The sequence below is a fragment of the Neolamprologus multifasciatus genome, chromosome 12 (assembly GCF_963576455.1).
Source record: "Neolamprologus multifasciatus chromosome 12, fNeoMul1.2, whole genome shotgun sequence".
Classification (NCBI taxonomy): Eukaryota; Metazoa; Chordata; class Actinopteri; order Cichliformes; family Cichlidae; genus Neolamprologus; species Neolamprologus multifasciatus.
In genome coordinates, this window is record NC_140450.1 from 26,688,271 (window position 1) to 26,704,974 (window position 16,704).

The 16,704-nt window shown below is 40.6% G+C and overlaps 1 protein-coding gene across 8 annotated transcripts in view; it reads left to right on the forward strand.

The window, feature by feature from the left end:
- ncor2 (nuclear receptor corepressor 2) overlaps nucleotides 1–16,704 on the forward strand; it is a 96,993-nt gene that overhangs the window by 11,856 nt on the left and 68,433 nt on the right. For all 8 annotated transcript variants that reach the window (XM_085179423.1, XM_085179426.1, XM_085179427.1 and 5 more), the window contains exons 2-4: nucleotides 6,788–6,983; nucleotides 7,687–7,802; nucleotides 16,058–16,235. In XM_085179423.1, the coding sequence (XP_085035549.1) occupies nucleotides 6,879–6,983; nucleotides 7,687–7,802; nucleotides 16,058–16,235 (399 nt within the window). In that variant the 5' untranslated portion in view covers nucleotides 6,788–6,878. The remainder of the gene's footprint in view (nucleotides 1–6,787; nucleotides 6,984–7,686; nucleotides 7,803–16,057; nucleotides 16,236–16,704) is intronic.

Sequence of the window (16,704 nt, forward strand, 5' to 3'; positions counted from 1 at the left end):
GTGGTTAAGGGTCATTGTACCTCTTTCTATCAAGGCAAATTACAGCTGTGTCAAAGTTGACTGTGGGTGTTCACACTTTTTGCACAATGTCTTCAGTTGCTGACTGTGTGTTGTGACCGCAGATTTCCTTTGTGAAAGTCAAGCAGGGGTAGGGTGCAGTGTTTGGGTAACTAGGGTAACTGCTTTCCTATGTGGCAGCTAGCAGTGTTATCATTAGGAAAGCTTCTAGCATCCTTGCACCTATTGCCAGATTATTCAAAAATAAAACACAGATTCTGGCCTGATTTTCAGATATTTGAATGTTGACATCTTTGTATGTTATCTCTAGATTAACCAAATTTGCCACAGTGTGCGAAGTATACTTTACCTCTTAGCCTTTTTGGTCCCAGTGCTTTTTAAAATAGACACAGAAAGCCAACATTAGTGTAAGTTTAACCTTATTTCAAGCTGAAAACTCTGAGCAGTCTTTCTGTTTTGATGTTATAGGAGGGCTTCACATACGTGTTGGTCTGGGTGTTAGTGATAGATGGATATATCTTCATATCCCCATATTCATTACTAGTCCAAACATATTGAGATTTGCCAATTCTGATGCACATTTCAAAACCTAAATGCTGAACACACAAGAAATCTGATATCAGATGCCGCTGATCATCGCATATCACACGGGTTGTCTGTTGGCACAAATCGTGCCTGTGTTCTTTAAAAAAAACAACATTTTTTATGGCTGTGTCTTAGATTAAATATGTACTCACAATAAGGATATCTTGCATCATGACCTCTTTACAGCATTGATTTTTATGTCGTCATCCTACTTTTTAATGGCAGCAGTCTGCCTTGTCGTCATTGTTTTGATATTTCAGCCTGGCAGTAGAAATGCTGGTGCATTTTGGTTTGGATCTTTAAGTGTTATTGTTCTGAGATTAACTGAAAGGTATTTACAATCACCTTCTCTCTTTTTCTTCTTTTTCATTTTACTTTTTGTTGTACGTCTTCTTCTTGGCGTTTCTGTTCATGACACGGGCCGATCAGAATGAATTATTTAAACAGTGAAACAAGGCAAAGTCATGTCTGGGAAACATCAGTGTCAAGAGAAACCTTTTTTTGTCTTTAAATATAAAACGAAGTTGGTGAGCTCACTTGGAAATAGTGTAATGATTTCCACTGTATCATCTTAGGATGGGCATTGACCTTCTTTATGTCTTTTGACCTTAAAAGATCTATTTGGGCCTAATTATTAGGCTTCAGTGGATTAATTGCAAGGGCTCTGTTTCTGTGTTAAATTTCAGTGGATGGGGAACGAGGAAAAATGTTGGAGTAGAGCTGCATGAATGTGCAAGACTATGCTAAAGTTTCTCCAGATTTAGCTATAGGACTGCAAGTTGCCCCCCCCCCCCCAAAAAAAATAAAAAAATAAAAAAATAATAGGAGCACCAGAGTTGAAAAATATGAAATCATGTTATGACTACCACAAGATGTTAAGGGTGTCCAGTGACATTAACCAGACCTGTCTCAGATCACCTGATATGTCTGGGCAGTTCGTACATCTGAAATGTATTTTGCCCATAACCATTTGGTGCTATATAAAGAAACAAAGTTGCACAGGAAGTGCAAAGATGTGTGAACAGACTGCTTTTTCTCCTCTCACTGGATCAGCTGCAGACTGGTAAAGACCGAAAAAATACATGGACACACTCAGGTTAAAGTCCCGTTGAAACACAAGCTTACACCACTTGTAAATGTTAATACAGGAGTTTACCAAGACTGTAGGAGAGTGTGCTTTCAGTACCTGTAAGAAATCTTCTGCCATGTAGATAAAATGTTTTTTTTTTTTTTAGGTTAATGTGTAAGCGAATCTACTGTGTAATGGTAATCGAATTGGTTTAAAATGAACAAAAATGACAGTACAGTATCTAATTTGGATGAGCAAGCAACTTTTTTTTTCTTCAAGGGGGAACAAGCAACAATTGGAACATCTGGATGTTGGATGAGATCACCAGAATCAAAGACAAAAACAAATTGATGCAGTGGCCACCAGGGCTGTTCAATATAACAATATATATATCGGATGACGATATAAAAACGTCTATTGTTTCATTTTACGCTATCGTTTTTGTGGTGTCACAAAATAAACTGTTTACGGCAATATTTTTTTTCACCGTTTTGATGGTCACTGTAGTGGCTATATTCATTTCTTAAAGTTCTCTCTTTCTCTTATATTTAATATAACCACACTATCGACGAACAAGCGCCTGTTTTTATGTGTTGTCATTAGCGATAACGTCGGTAAAACCATCGCCTGCAATATCTTTTCCAGAACAAACACCAATTGCAAATAACATACTAAAAATAAACCTGAAAAATCTGTTTAAAACAACGTACTATGTTGCAAAGAGTGAACTACCAGTGGCACAATTTAGCAGTCTTTGCAAACTTCAAAAAGCAAATGGCCTAGATGTTGGTTCCACTTGCCTCTTACCCGTGACTTCAGTGGAAATTTCAAATTCAGGATCTGACACAGACTGATTCATGTTCTACACAGTTCTTACAAGTTCATAGAAATTTCTGGTTAATTAGAACCAAGTATTTGAGTTGATGATTGTAATTTTTATACAATGTTGTAATTTGTTTTTCAACAATTTTTTTGATTAATGTTTTGTTTCCTTTACAATATTATACTTTAATGTATAAATTGTAAAGGAAACAAAACAGGAAACAAAACATCAATCAAAAAATTGCTCTTTTTTTATTCGGGCTACTTAAATTTATTTTGGGCTACCAAAAACTGAAGAGTCTCTGCCCGAAGGGCTACCAGGGATTTTGAAATTTTGCGAGCCCTGGGACGATAGATGTCTTCTATCGGGATATGAGATTTTGGTCATATCGCACAGCCCTAGTGGCCACATTTTTCCTGTCACTTAGCTGAATGCTGCTTTCACTCGCATCTCTTTAAAATACAGGAAGGTCCCAGAGAGGCACTCTTTGGGTGTCTGAGCCGGGTAGTGAGTATAGCAGCCTCACCTACTTGTTGTTTACAAGTGGCAGCCAATCACAAGAAAGTTTGCATAAAGGAAGGGGTAAGGGAGCTAAAATGGCCTGTTTGAGATGGTGGATGAACTGAGGGGATACACTAAGACCCAGTTTAGGATAAACACAGATTACCTTGAACTGTAAATCATGCAAAGCTACTTCAGTTCAGAATAAACACATGGAGCTGGTAGTGAGCTAACTAGGTCTCTGCTAGGGATACAATTACAGCGCTGTATCTTTACATGGCAAATAGTTGTTTGCTTCTATTTTAGTATTCACAATCATGTATATAAAAAAAATCCTTTAATTTTCTCAGGAATGAGGACAATAAATTGTGCTCAAGCTACAAAGTCTGAGCACACCGAGATTTGAATAACTGTTTATATCAGTAGAATGAAACTGTTGTTTGAAGTCTGCCTTCTGCTCCACTTGAAGACTGCAAGCCGTCTGTGTGCTCTGTGCTAGTATTTCCACAGCCATTCCTAAAATGGAGAGGGAGGGTGGGGTGTGTGGGGGTAAGAGGATGAAATATTGGCTTGCACTGCTGAAGGTTGAGGCCCACTCTACTATGTGGAAAAGAAGAGAGTAAAAAGAGAGTGGGGAAGGAAGGCACGCTAGAGCGAGAGAGTGAGGTGACTGAGTTCATTTGCAGCATTGGAAGCAAGCCAACGACTTGCCTGTGGGTGTCTGTAGCAGTGCCAGTGCATGTGTTTAGCCCGTTGCCTGGAAGGCCCCTTTCGCTTCAGAGTGGATGTCAAAGATCACTCATTGTGTAGGTTCTCTCATCTTGACTGAGGGTTTTTGTTCTCTGCCGATCTTGTGACTGCCTGCAGACTTGTTTTCTCACTTCTCAGGGGAATCTCTCTGAACACGACAGTCATCAAAGAGAGGTTTCTGCGTGGGTAGGCTCATCTCACCCCGTTTAAGTCTTTCTGGCCTCTTTTTTTTTTTTTTTTTTTTTTTTTTTTTTACCTTTTATTTTGAATAGTACACATTATGTCAATACAGCAATAGTGTCTTAAATTATTTAAGGGTTTCTGCTAAAGGACTTTCCCTCTGTGGTCTGTTTACTCAAGTCTGTCTGACCAAACAATGAGTGTGCACTAGTTTTGTGAAAATATTTGAAGCCACAGTTTAGACTGCGAGACACAAAGGCACAGTCTCTAGTTGGTGTGAGACTCTGAGCAGTGTTTTCCCATCTTGTGGCCTCTATGAGCCTATGTTTACAGAGCTCCTCTGTTTCTTACAGTCAGAGCCATGTTCAGCCTTTCGTAATAGAGCCCTTTGCGTAACTGAAATCAAGTGACACTTTGTGTTTGTGACAGTTGAACAGGAAGGAAGGGTAGATAGTGCCCCTCTTTGTGCTGGGGAAAAAAAGACTCAAAATCATAGTCAGACAATGGAGACTGGCACAATAGTACTCTGCCCAAAGTAGTGCTGTGATTTGGTCACTGGTTCATTGTGCTATAAAAAGTTCTACTTTATTACCAGTTGCAAAGATTATTACTCAGCCTGTCCCAGCTGAGAGACTTGAAAGGAGCTCACTATGAGGAACTATAGCCAGTCGTTGCGGTTTGTCATGTGATGTCATGGCCACAATACTCAAGAGTTGTTCGCCATATTGGATGTGATACAACCACCAGCTGCTAGGGAACAACATGTATTCCCTGACTGGTTGGCAGTGGTTACTGAAGGCTTCTGGCTGTTGCTGGATTAAATCTATTGCTGCACCAAGTGATTCATTTGGTTGCTTGCAGATTGCAGTGGTTGACTGTAGTTTTTAATGTTTGTCTGCCATTACTTGCTAACCTGCCAGCTTTTCTGGAGCAGCCCGGCACAATAATGTTGCCACTTTCTGGAAAATAGGAAACATTAATTTTTCGTTGTAGAGCTAAACAGCATATACATTTTCCTTATTATCTATTCTTTAATAATTTAAATCTAAAATTAGTCTAATCTCAGTGAAGGCAAAGTGCTTCTCTTTCTATTACTCAAATTAATATTCCAGCACTAAAGAAATTAAGTACTGCTGCTCAGTTAACAGCCAGTAGCAGTAGTTAAGGCTCGATCTGTTAATACAGTATTGGAAATAGAGGGGTTCCACATAGGATATAGGGCATGTCTTTCATATGTGTGTCATCAATAAAACTGGGAAGTAACCAAATGAAACAAGAGAATGTGTTTGTAGTTTCTATTCATTAATTTATCAAATCACTAAACATGGTTGCATATTAACGTATGAATACGTAGTTGGTATCGCTTATTTCATATGTTTAATAACTACTTATGTTTGTTAAGTGTTTTTGCATAGTGTTTTTAGACTAAAGGAAGAAACTATGTGTCCTATCTTGTCGTCAAGCAGTGAAATGCATTTGGACTTGTTTTGAGCGTTTGGCTCAGTGACAGTGGCTTTCCCATTCAGTTTACAAAATTGCAGTGCACTTAAAGCACTTTGCTATCTTGTCAAGATTTCGATCAGTGCCCCTGTTGAGTGCCCATATTTCACCATGCCTCTTGTTGTGTGCCACACACAGCACTGAAACATGAGCTGTGAGAGGGAGGCGTCATTAGCCAAAGCCCTGCAGAAATGGCAGGAGGCCTAATTTCTCTGCTGGCAGAAGTCACAGGGACACATGTCGCAGGCACTAGTACATCCACTACTACTACTAGCAAAGCAGGCTTGTAAGTGTGCCTGAGAATGGCAGTGAACATCATGTGGAGAGTGAAATCTCACAAATAAGACTATAAATGTATCCATCCATCCATCCCATTGAGAAACAAATTTCATATATATATTTTTTCTTTAATTTTTATATTGCAAATATGTTTTCCAACATCTGCTATAATTTGCATGGTCGCTGTAATGAGGACAGGGCAGTTATTCCCTCTTTTTTATGGGGTTTTAAACCCAATTACAGGGTTGCGGCCAGTGCATTGCAAGTACTGCGTGCTGCCACCATTTCTGAGTATTTGCATTGCAGTTAGCATGTCATTAGATGATTCTTTTTTTTCTTTACCTTGCAAAGTAATTTTAACTTATTCTTCTGTATGTCTGTCCTTGTGATTAACACCTGTTACCTTTTAAGTAACAAATTCTCTTCATTTCCTTCCTTGTTGCAGGAGGTGCCTGAGGTCCACATATATGTTCATAATGATAACATATATAATATATTAATAATTAAAGTTGTCTCAGGCCTATGTGACAGACCTACCTATACCTCATTCTGTAGGTAGAGATGTGTTACACTCAGGGCTGTTTTTACTTGTATGTCCACTTTTTTGGTCCATATATGCCCTACTCCTTGTGGATGTGACCACTCTGGTTTACATAATGTCATCTGCAGTTAAAATCTAGTGGCCTGACTCCTGAGACCTACATCTCTATCTGGAAATGAGTTATTTATGTTGGTCCTAAAACCCCATCGCGCGCGGAGTATTTTTACTGGCTGGTTGCTTGTCTTGGCCGGTGTTGTCTGCAAGTCCTCCGTGTGTGGACAGTGGGCCATTCAGTAGGCTGTGAATGAGAGGTTGGGTCTAGCAGGTGCAAGGATTCTCACTTCTTTACTAAGGGTGGAGCAGCTGTGGTAGGGATGTGATGACATTCTAAGATCTCTAGTTTTTCTGGATGTACTAGCCAGAAAGCATCAAAGAGCTGTGCTTACAGCCAGTTTTGTGATTATTCTGTTATTGAGAGCAATTCCACTGGCCTAACTTTCAAAACGTCTAATCTTTTTTCTTTTATTTTCTTTTCTCATAGGTTGCAGGCTAAAAGAAACGGCTGATAATGTGCAGCATCTGCTCTACAGCAACACCCACTTCCTGCCTGTAGAGGAAGCGGCTGTGCCAGCATGTCCTCTCATCCACAGACTGTGCCGCCGGGCCGGAGGACGGTGGACACACGGCACCTGCCAAACCCCGCCACTCTACCACTGCAGCTGCAACGGGCACACACGGTAAGGGGCCTTACACACAATGGTTTTAATGGAATCACTTGTGTTGCCTTTTTGTTTTGTAGGGAAAAACATTTGAAAGATGAAAACTGTTGTGGCTTGGCTGTTCCTACTTGGATATTTGGTAAACAGGATTTTAGTCAGATCTACTGGAAAGGGCTTAACCCCAAAGACCCCCATAGGTGTTTTTCCAGATTACACTGGCGTAACCTGAAAATGGTCCCCTCATTAGATGTTTGAGTTGAAAGTTCATGTTTTTGTTGTGGAGTTGGCATCAAGGCCTTCCGCATGATTTCCACCCACATCTCCTAATTATCAAGATTATGTTCTTCCACGCATCATCGACAAAGCTGTCTGTGCTTGAAAGAAGAGGCCTCTGGCTGACGTAAAAGTTCATTCACTGACCTTTAGTGTTTGCAAGGCTTTTTTTTTTCCACTTGAACAACAGGAAGATCCAAGACTTTAGGCCACCATTAGTTTAACCTTGCTGCTCCTTTATGTCATCATATTCATTGGACAATGAAAGTTGATGGAATGTGTGACATATCACCAACTGACAGAGAGGTTAAGATAAAAGATAAGACATTACAGGAGAACCAAGGCAGGAGATTTTTTGGGGGGAGGTATTTGTGGTTTTCTAACACTAACACTACGTGGTGTTCTAATGAGGATGGAGTTTCTATAAGATTTGTTGTCTCTGTTGTAGGACGTCGGACTGGTTGACTACCCCTCTCATCATAGCAGGGAATACAATCCCCACCTCACCCAGCCCCATCGTCGTCGACCTTCTTTGCTTTCAGAGTTCCAGCCTGGAAGTGAAAGGTAAGGGTACCTTCTTCATGAATATGGTCTATCCCCTCACAAGGAACACATTTCTCTAATTTTGAAACCTACCAGAGAAGATTTCTCTTGGTCTTTTTTTTCTTTTTCAATTGCGTGAGGTCACTGATTGCAATTGAATGTATATGTAGATATAAAATTGGTGTCAGTGAATGCCCAACAATGTCTACTACAAAAAATATTTTAGGTTAACATAATTATAGCTTTTGCTGAACAAAAAAAATGCTATTGATGTATTGTTACAGATCATTTCAGCATCTGCCACTGCTTTAGTTTTATTAATGACACCATATTTTTATACTAGATGCACATTTCAATTTAAAAAAAAGGAACAAAAGTAATTCATCCTTAATAGTGTAATTTTAGAAATGTGGGACTTTGAGCTGTAGTAGTAGATGAAAGTCAGAGACTTTGTGGTGAATGAGGAAGATGTCACACATCAAGGGAGCGGCCTTTTGGGCCGCCAGCTCTGGATATTGGATGGATGATGCTTATGTGGCATTGCCAAATTTGATGAATTTGTTCTTGTTGATTGCTAGCCACAGCCACATAGAGGCTTCTTGCAGACAGGATTTTTTATGCAGTATTATTCTGTTAAAGCCTGTGCCTGTTAACCCTCCCCCAGTTTAATCCTTATGTAATTGGCATCTGCAGCCGTTCTTCTGTAATGTTGTGTTAAACTGCTCTGCTGGGCAATGAAGCTTGCAGAGGTGTTTTTAAAAAAAAAAAAAAAAAAAAAAAAAAAAGCTTTTCCAATCGACCAAACAGTAAATCGGCCAAAGAATTGTATGAGTAGTACCTTGTCAATGCAGATGCAGGTCTTGTACCTGCTAATAGTCTTTATTTATATACCCAATCTCTTTTTGAGGATGAAACTTGATGAGTACTTATAAATAATTTATGTGCATGATATGAATTTTGCATGACGCACAGAGGAAGTCACAAGAATCTTTTTCCTCCTTCAGTTGTTTGGCAGATTTTCTTGCATGTATTAAAACATGCATGGAATACAAAATGTAGGCAGACTTTACTAGAAATCAGCTGACAGATATTACATGCACAGTAAGTCAGGAGTAGGCTGGGGTCTGTCTTTCAGTATATAAATCATCTTGTGTGTCTGACATGGCAGACAGCAGATGGCAAAATGATTCTGGAGCACTGTGGGGCTGTGGCATATTTTTTATTTTTATTTTTGGCTTATTTAAATGTCAGTCTGCTAGCATTATGGTCTTCACTGTATAACAGAGAGCTGTGCACTGGCCCCATTTAACAGTTATTAGCTTAGCCCGCAGAGCGGGAACATTGGGTCATGGTTTGATAAACAGATAAACACTGCACAGTTTGAATGCTTCCCACTAGCTTCTGATTTTCTGACTCTTCATTCAATCACTTGGCAGTCTCTCTGAGTTGACTCACTTGTGCCTTCTGCAGCTTTTACAGTGGCAATGAATTATGTTTTTAAGCACATAAAATAACCTTCATATGAGAAGGAGAGATTACAGACAGGTAGCCCACATTTCTTTGTAGAAGCTGAAATAAACTGGTGGTCTTGCTGGCAGGCGTCTGGGGGTGGGGAAGCTTTCAGCTGAATATTTCAGGGCTTCAGCATTCCTTTAGAGATCTCAGAATTCAGACTGAAGCTCATTCAGAGTGTGAATAGTGTAATTCTGGCCTTTGGAATCCTTCAGTCTATTCTCTTCTGTGTGCTTGTCTTTTCACAAGTCTCGGTAATTCTGCACACCGTGTTTCCATTTGTAGCAAGCTCGGGGAGAAAATGTGAGCACTAATATGGCCTTTAGAAACTGTGCCATTCTGCAGAGATCTGTCATACTGAGAAACAGTTTGACAGATCAATGTTTTCTCTTTAATAATCTGGACTGAAGGCAGGAGGAAATGTGCTATTTTAACCTAACTACAGGTCAGAAACCATTGCAGTGTGTAATCACTTGTGAACCACTATGATAGTTGTTTGTTTCACCTTCCTTTTTTTACTCCTTGCAGTATCTCACTCACTCCCCCTCTTCCCGTCTGTGTGAGATCATCCCAGCTTCTTGAGAAAGGGAGCGAATACATTTTCTAGCAAGCATAAAAAGATACTGAAACCACTTAACACTTTATTTTCTGGAGTGTCTAAACGTGTCTGGTGCAAGAATGGAAAATTAGTTTGCACCATAGCCTGCATTATTGTTGAATTATTCTGTGAAAGTAATCGGAGTCTTTTGGGGATATGGGTAGGTGCAGTTTGGCAGTGTTCGTAGTCTTTTTAAATGAATCCTTTGTATTGCTGCTGTTTGAATGCCTAGACATCCCAGTCTTTCTTTCATTCAAATGTGTTGCATTTGTAATTGCAATGCAGTCTTTTTTGATTAAGGCCTTTAATGTGCTGAATTACTTTACATACATTATTTCATTTGATTGTTCTGCCTCTACCTGCATTTCACACATCGATTTCCTAGAAACAGATCTTTTAAGTATTTGAATAAATGTGGTTGCTACGATATTTTGTAAATATTCTCCAGTATTTTTGGCCACTGGGCAACTTTATTCCGTAATGTGAACAGAAAAGTAGATGGCTTGCACATTTTTGAATGAAGTTTTTGAGCTCCACCCGCCGTCCCCACTCTACTGTGCATAATCTCACTTTCATTCATCCCAGCTGTGGTGCATTTAGCCAGGAGTCAGTCTCTCTCTCTCTCTCTGTCTCTCTCTCTGTCTCTCTCTCTGTCTCTCTCTCTCTGTCTCTGTCTCTCTCTCTCTCTGTCTCTCTCTCTCTCTCTCTCTCTCTGTCTCTCTCTCTCTCTCTCTCTCTCTGTCTCTGTTAGCCTTTCCTGCACCGTGCACAGCTGCGTAGCTGCTCCTCTGGGGAGCAACGAAGAGATTGGCAGCCACACAAACACTGTAGTGCTTTCACAACAACAGGCAGCGATCAGCATACACGATCTCTGTTCTTGGCACAATGGGGCCTAAGCCAGTAAGAAAGTAATGGAGCTGTTGTGGGGTGTTGTGTTGCCCCTTCCCTGTCTCTGCCATACACTCTCAGCCCTCACCTCCATGCACATCTTTCTCCTATCCTCCAGACAAATCCTCCCTAGTGAACAGATTATTCTGCACGCTCACATGGGAGAGAGGGAGAAAGAAAGAGAAGAGAAGAAAAGGACAGGGGGAGAGACGGAGAGAGAAGGGGGTGGGCTGGAGAGTTTGATGTGATTATGTAAGTGCCAGTCCTCTATGGAGATGAGGAAGTATTCGACTGAATGAGTGAGAAAATTGTGTCCGGGGGAGAGATCGCACACCATCTGGGTAATATTTTTATGACCCGATTCCAAAAAAAATTATCCAAAACAATTGTTTTTATATATATATGTATGTGTATTAGGGGTGCAACGATACACAAAATTCACGGTTCGGTTCGGTTCGATACTTTGGTGTCACGGTTCGATATTTTTTCGATACAAAAAAAATGTTCATGCCTTTTTATTAATTTGTCATTTATTAAATTTTCACGGCACATTCTGCACCACATCTCTGTGCGTTCATCATTTGTTTGAAGCCAGCTCACCTCCTGCAACCACTTTTCCGAGAATACGTGCTTCTTTTGTGGTTCGGACTCCTTCTGACATTTCTTTGGAGGTGGAGGAACATCACAGTAATTGCTTAAAGGAGCTTCTTCGACATCTTTAAGAGTTCTAAACAAATGTCTGTCCTCCTCCTGAAAATCTTATGTACGCAAACACGCGTTGCAACTTCTTATCTTGTGCGGGTTTTTATTTTGACAGCGAATGCGCACCTGCGGACCACTTATGTGCAGCCCTGGTTATTTAGCTCGTCATATTGCAGCCACAGAAATTCTTTTGTCCATGAAACCATAAAGCTGCACTTTCTTTTTGCCTTATAGTCTGATTTGTCATAACTTTTCCGTTTTGTCACTTCTTCACCCTGACCTGTCTTATTTGGCTCAGCAGAACTAAAATATATATCCTGCTGCTTTTACACACGCACTAACATAACGCTCAGCGATTCTCTGCGCGATCAACCTCTCACATGTTTAAGCTGCGGGAGATTTCACTTGTCATGTTTGCATAGTAAGCTAACGATTGATAAGACGATGTCAGAGGAATTGGTGCGCAAATTATCATCACTCACCAATCAGTACTGTCGCTCTCTATACACAATTCACGCGATTGCAAAGTGAAAGCAAAAAACAAGCGCAAATTCAAACGCGATTTCAATATGTCACATATTGACAGTGGCCGATGCCAATGACATAATTACCCAGCTACATTTCCGAAAGAATGCAAAAGCATTGACATATATTTTTCCTTCCTACTATAGGCCGACGGGCAGGGCAGAGATAGATTTTGGTAGCCCGACTGGAAAAAAGCCCCAGGACGTCGGGCTAGCGATTTTGCGAGCCCTGTATATTATATACCGGGCTCTATTATATTCTCAGCAGCATATTAAACATATCGGGTCCCCATAAGGAGAATCATGTGCTAACGGCTGTCTAAATGACTCAGGTAAAGTTTGTAGGAATGCATGCTTGTTTTTGTCTGCATCCACTTGTGTTTGCACTAGGATGATGTCGGAGTAAATGTGCAGTCATATTGGTTGTGTTCCCACTAGTGCTGTCAGCGTTAATCTGAAATGACGTTAACGTCACAATACGGAAAATCTCCGTTAACGAGCTACCGCGGATCGCCTCATGAGTGGGGCTGGAAGACGTCAACACATTAACGAGCTAACTGCGCTAACACACTAGTTCCCACCAATTGAGCATTGCTGGCACATCCAACATACTGTTTTACTTTTGTCCATGACACGCTTACCTTCAGGGTCATACGTCACATGAAAACCAAAATAGTTCCAAACGCCAGATCTGAATGAGGGTGGGGGAGGTTCAATTTGCCATGTTGCAACTAGCCTAGCTTCTGTCTCGCTAGCTTGCCCTGCGCTCAGTGAATCTGTGTTCGACTACTCCGCCTAGGCTGCACTGTCGAGCGCAGATCCACTGAGCGCTCAACACAGACAGCATCGTCAGAAGGAAAGTTGATAAAATAAATTAAAAATGTTGTATTGTTCGATACATATGCATACCGAACCGAAAGCACTGTATCGAACGGTTCGATATCGATACGAGTATCGTTGCACCCCTAATGTGTATGTATATGTATGTATATGTATATATGTATGTATATGTGTATATATTTGATTATGTTAATGTCTTGATTGTTACACCACCCCTCCAGACAGTGATGGGCTACATGTTCTTTAGCACATAAAGAAACCTCACACTAGGCCATTGTGGGTCTGGACCAGCAATTATGGTTGTGTTTTCCCTCTTCTCTTCAGAAGCTACTTCCATTTTGACACTGGCAGCAAAGTCACTGACATTCTGGCATCTGCCTTCAGGGCAGATTTGAGAAAACTGCTCCCCTAGTAAGAACAGAGATCCATTTACAACCGGGCTAATAAAATTTCCCACATCTAAGTAGTGAGTGCAGTTAACATGTGGAAACTGTCATTTGACTGCACACCAAGGCCCCTTTTTTTCTGGTTTCCCCAGTGTACTAATGAATTTAATGAATGCGAAAAGTGTGATTTATACTGCCACTGCACATGCAGCATATCATGATTAGATTGCGCCACATTGTCTCCTAGTGTAAGTAAGGCTCAACCATCCAGTGCCATTGTACTGTTGGTGTGCAGTATGGGGAGTGTCATAGTTTCCTCGGAAGCTTTAAACAAAGCCTTTCATGACTTTATGTGTGTGGCCACTGCATACAAACCCCCACAAAAGACCTTCGGTATATGCTGCTGTAAATGTTAGTGTTACAGTGAGTCACCATTTCCAATTTTCTTCCTTCCTTATTTTTTCCACTTTCCAGTCCTGGGTAACCAATTGCATGCTGCCATATTACAACAACAAAAAAGGCAGTCAGTGATTATTTGATGATGATTCGGTTTGAACCAAGCCAAGCCTGCTGACGCTTGTGTCAGCAGGCTTGACACAAGCTTGGCTTGGTGATCTCAGGCTGTAACTGTCAACTTGTTTACACGTGTCTTTTTTGTTACATGTGGTCTGTATAAATGGGATTTAATTAGGTGATCATGATAAAACAAGCCTGCTCTGAGTCTTGTCTCTAGCCCACAGGATTAGTGTTGTCCTCTTAAATTTGTTAACTGATGGCATCATTTTTGACCACGCACCACATCTCTCTTAAATGTCATTTTTATTTCCAAAAATGTGAAGCGGAAAACAACAAAACAGGAGTGTCAACGCTTCAGGGTGAGCTGAGGCTAAAATAATAAACAAAAACTAAGCTAAGCTCCGATGCCCGTGTACATTAACTCGCAGAAAAAGAAAAGAAAACACCACTTCATTCTCAATACTTATACTTAGGTGTTCAGGGAAGCAAGTGAGCCTCTCTCGCCATTGGTTCTGTGGGCTCTGTGTATAGGGTGGGTTCACAGGCTGGAACTGGTCACCCAGGAGCTGTACATCAGCACACCAATCACAGATGAGCACCTGCACAGTCGAATTGCCATACATCTGCAATGTTAACAGTTTCCATAATGCAGTGCGTTGTTCGGAAACTAAAACAAAGGCAACAGTTGTAACACTGCAAAATGAGATTGTTAAGCATTCCAACACTGGCTCTAAAACCTGCCTATAATGTTGCCATAAGATGGTCTGGTTTCATTCTGCAAGTATAAGGGGGCAAACTGGCATTTCCATGCAATCTATTTCTGATTATACAGCAATTAACTGTGACAAATCAGTGAAAATCACATGTGTTGCTGTTTACATAGAAGTAAATTCACATTTTAACTATTACATTTGGTTAGCATCCTTCCTTTTATATAAGAACTTGAATACAGAACACAACCAGTGTTCTGGCACTGGCAGCCAGTGGAGTCGAGTCCCCACAAGTTGTTCTTATTGATAAACACTCATTCACTCTGATGGTAACATGTTTGCATTCCGTATTTATAAATTAGATGGCAATTATTTTCATACCTTTGCAGTTACTCTCAGAGAGTTTCAGTCAGTCCAGTTTGGACTGTAACTGAAGCTTGAAGTTCTCTTCTTCCATGGCTTACTAACATGCGGGGTTCAATGCTGGGTCTGTTATTTCGTTTTGTTTTCTGTTTTCTTGTGTTATGTGTTATTGTGGGCGCTTTACATTGCAATATGAAGTGCTTTAAGGCAACAGTTGTTAGGATTTGGTGTCTTAAAAATTAAATTGAATTGAATTTTCTTTATTTTCTTCTTTAGTGGGTATCATGAGTATTGTTGCACAGATTGTGGACATTGTTTACTGGGTTAGACGACCCATCTTTCTCATATTCAAGAGAAAATGGCGTAGGCAGACTAACATGTTCTAGGGAGCAAGCTCATATTACCCTTATTTTATACATACTTTACATTGGTCTCAGTGGATTATAGAATTTATTTCAAAACGCTTGTATACAGACCACTAAATGGTCTAGCTCCAGCTTTGGGCCGATGTGTAGTCGGTGCCATTTAATGTGAATTCTCTGAGGAGTCTGCATGATCACAAAACATGGACAAGCTTCTGGATTGTTCAACATGGACCCTCACGCTCACAGTCTATTTATAAAATTTACATCAGTTGAACCCAAGTGGATGTGGGAATTATAATGAGGTTTTAAAACTGAAGAGTAGCGGGACAGAGCCTTCACTCAGTGGCAGTTATGGAGTAGTCTTTCACTCTGGTTATATGACTGCCAACTTTGTAAGTTTTTTTAAAAGGAGAGCAAGAGATTCTGTTTGATATTAACTGCCTTTAATTGTTTACTGTAGTTCTATTTCATTCTGTGGTTTTGTCTTGCTACTGTATTTTAATTATCTGGTATAGAGCAGGTTTTATTGTGTCTCTCTCCAGTAGTTGTATTTATTTTTATACTGTTCTGTTGTAGAGCACTTTGACTTCATGTCTGTGCAAATTACCCTTATAAATAAGCTGTACTCACTTAACACAAAACCAACAAGGCACTAAGTCACCAAGACATCTTTAAGTGCCCTTTCGTATGTGGCACCTGGACTTGAACAGTATCATTGGTCCTGTGCGTTTCAAGATGGAGTCACCATGTCTGTGCAAGAACAAGATATCAAGGAAATGTTGCTTTTCATCAGTATCTGTTTTTTTTCCTTCGATAACATTTTGTGCTTTTTCTTATCTGCTGCATTTGGTTTTTTTTGTTGTCTTTTGCAGAGGACAGGAGCAGCATATCCGCTATGAGCACATCTACCTAACAGAGCCCACTGGCCAATCAGAGGTGGAGTATGCAGAAATCAAAAGGCCTCGTTTAGAGATGGGACCAGAGTCTGTGATGAGGCCTTCATCCCACCGCCCGCCATTGCCTCTGGGAGGGCCTGAGGACATGACAAAGGTCAGTAGTTGGTATGAAGTACAGTAAAAGTGCCAGCAAGCGAATGAAAACAAAAAACATTCGTCCTTGACTTTGCTGCTAATAACAATAGAAGAAAGCCATGCTAAATGCAAAATACAGGGCTAGATGTACAACAAAGTTTTTCAATTAACACAATCATCCACTCATCCAATTTAAGATAGTTCATCGGGGGCATTGGTCCAGGGATAGACTGGCACACATATACCCAGGGGTGGACCCAGCCTGTATAAGGTGTGGGGGTGCCCCTGGTACATTGTTTCATATGTACTGGTCCTGCCCTTCTTTGTCCGCCTTTTGGAAATCTGTTTTCCATACCATGTCTGAAGTCCTGCAGCATCAAATTGAACCAGAGCCATTCTGTGCTATGTTTGGTGCGGTCCAGAATCTGAATCTGTCCAACTCCAGACTCAAAACGTTAAACTTTTCATTATTGTTGGCCAGGCGAGCT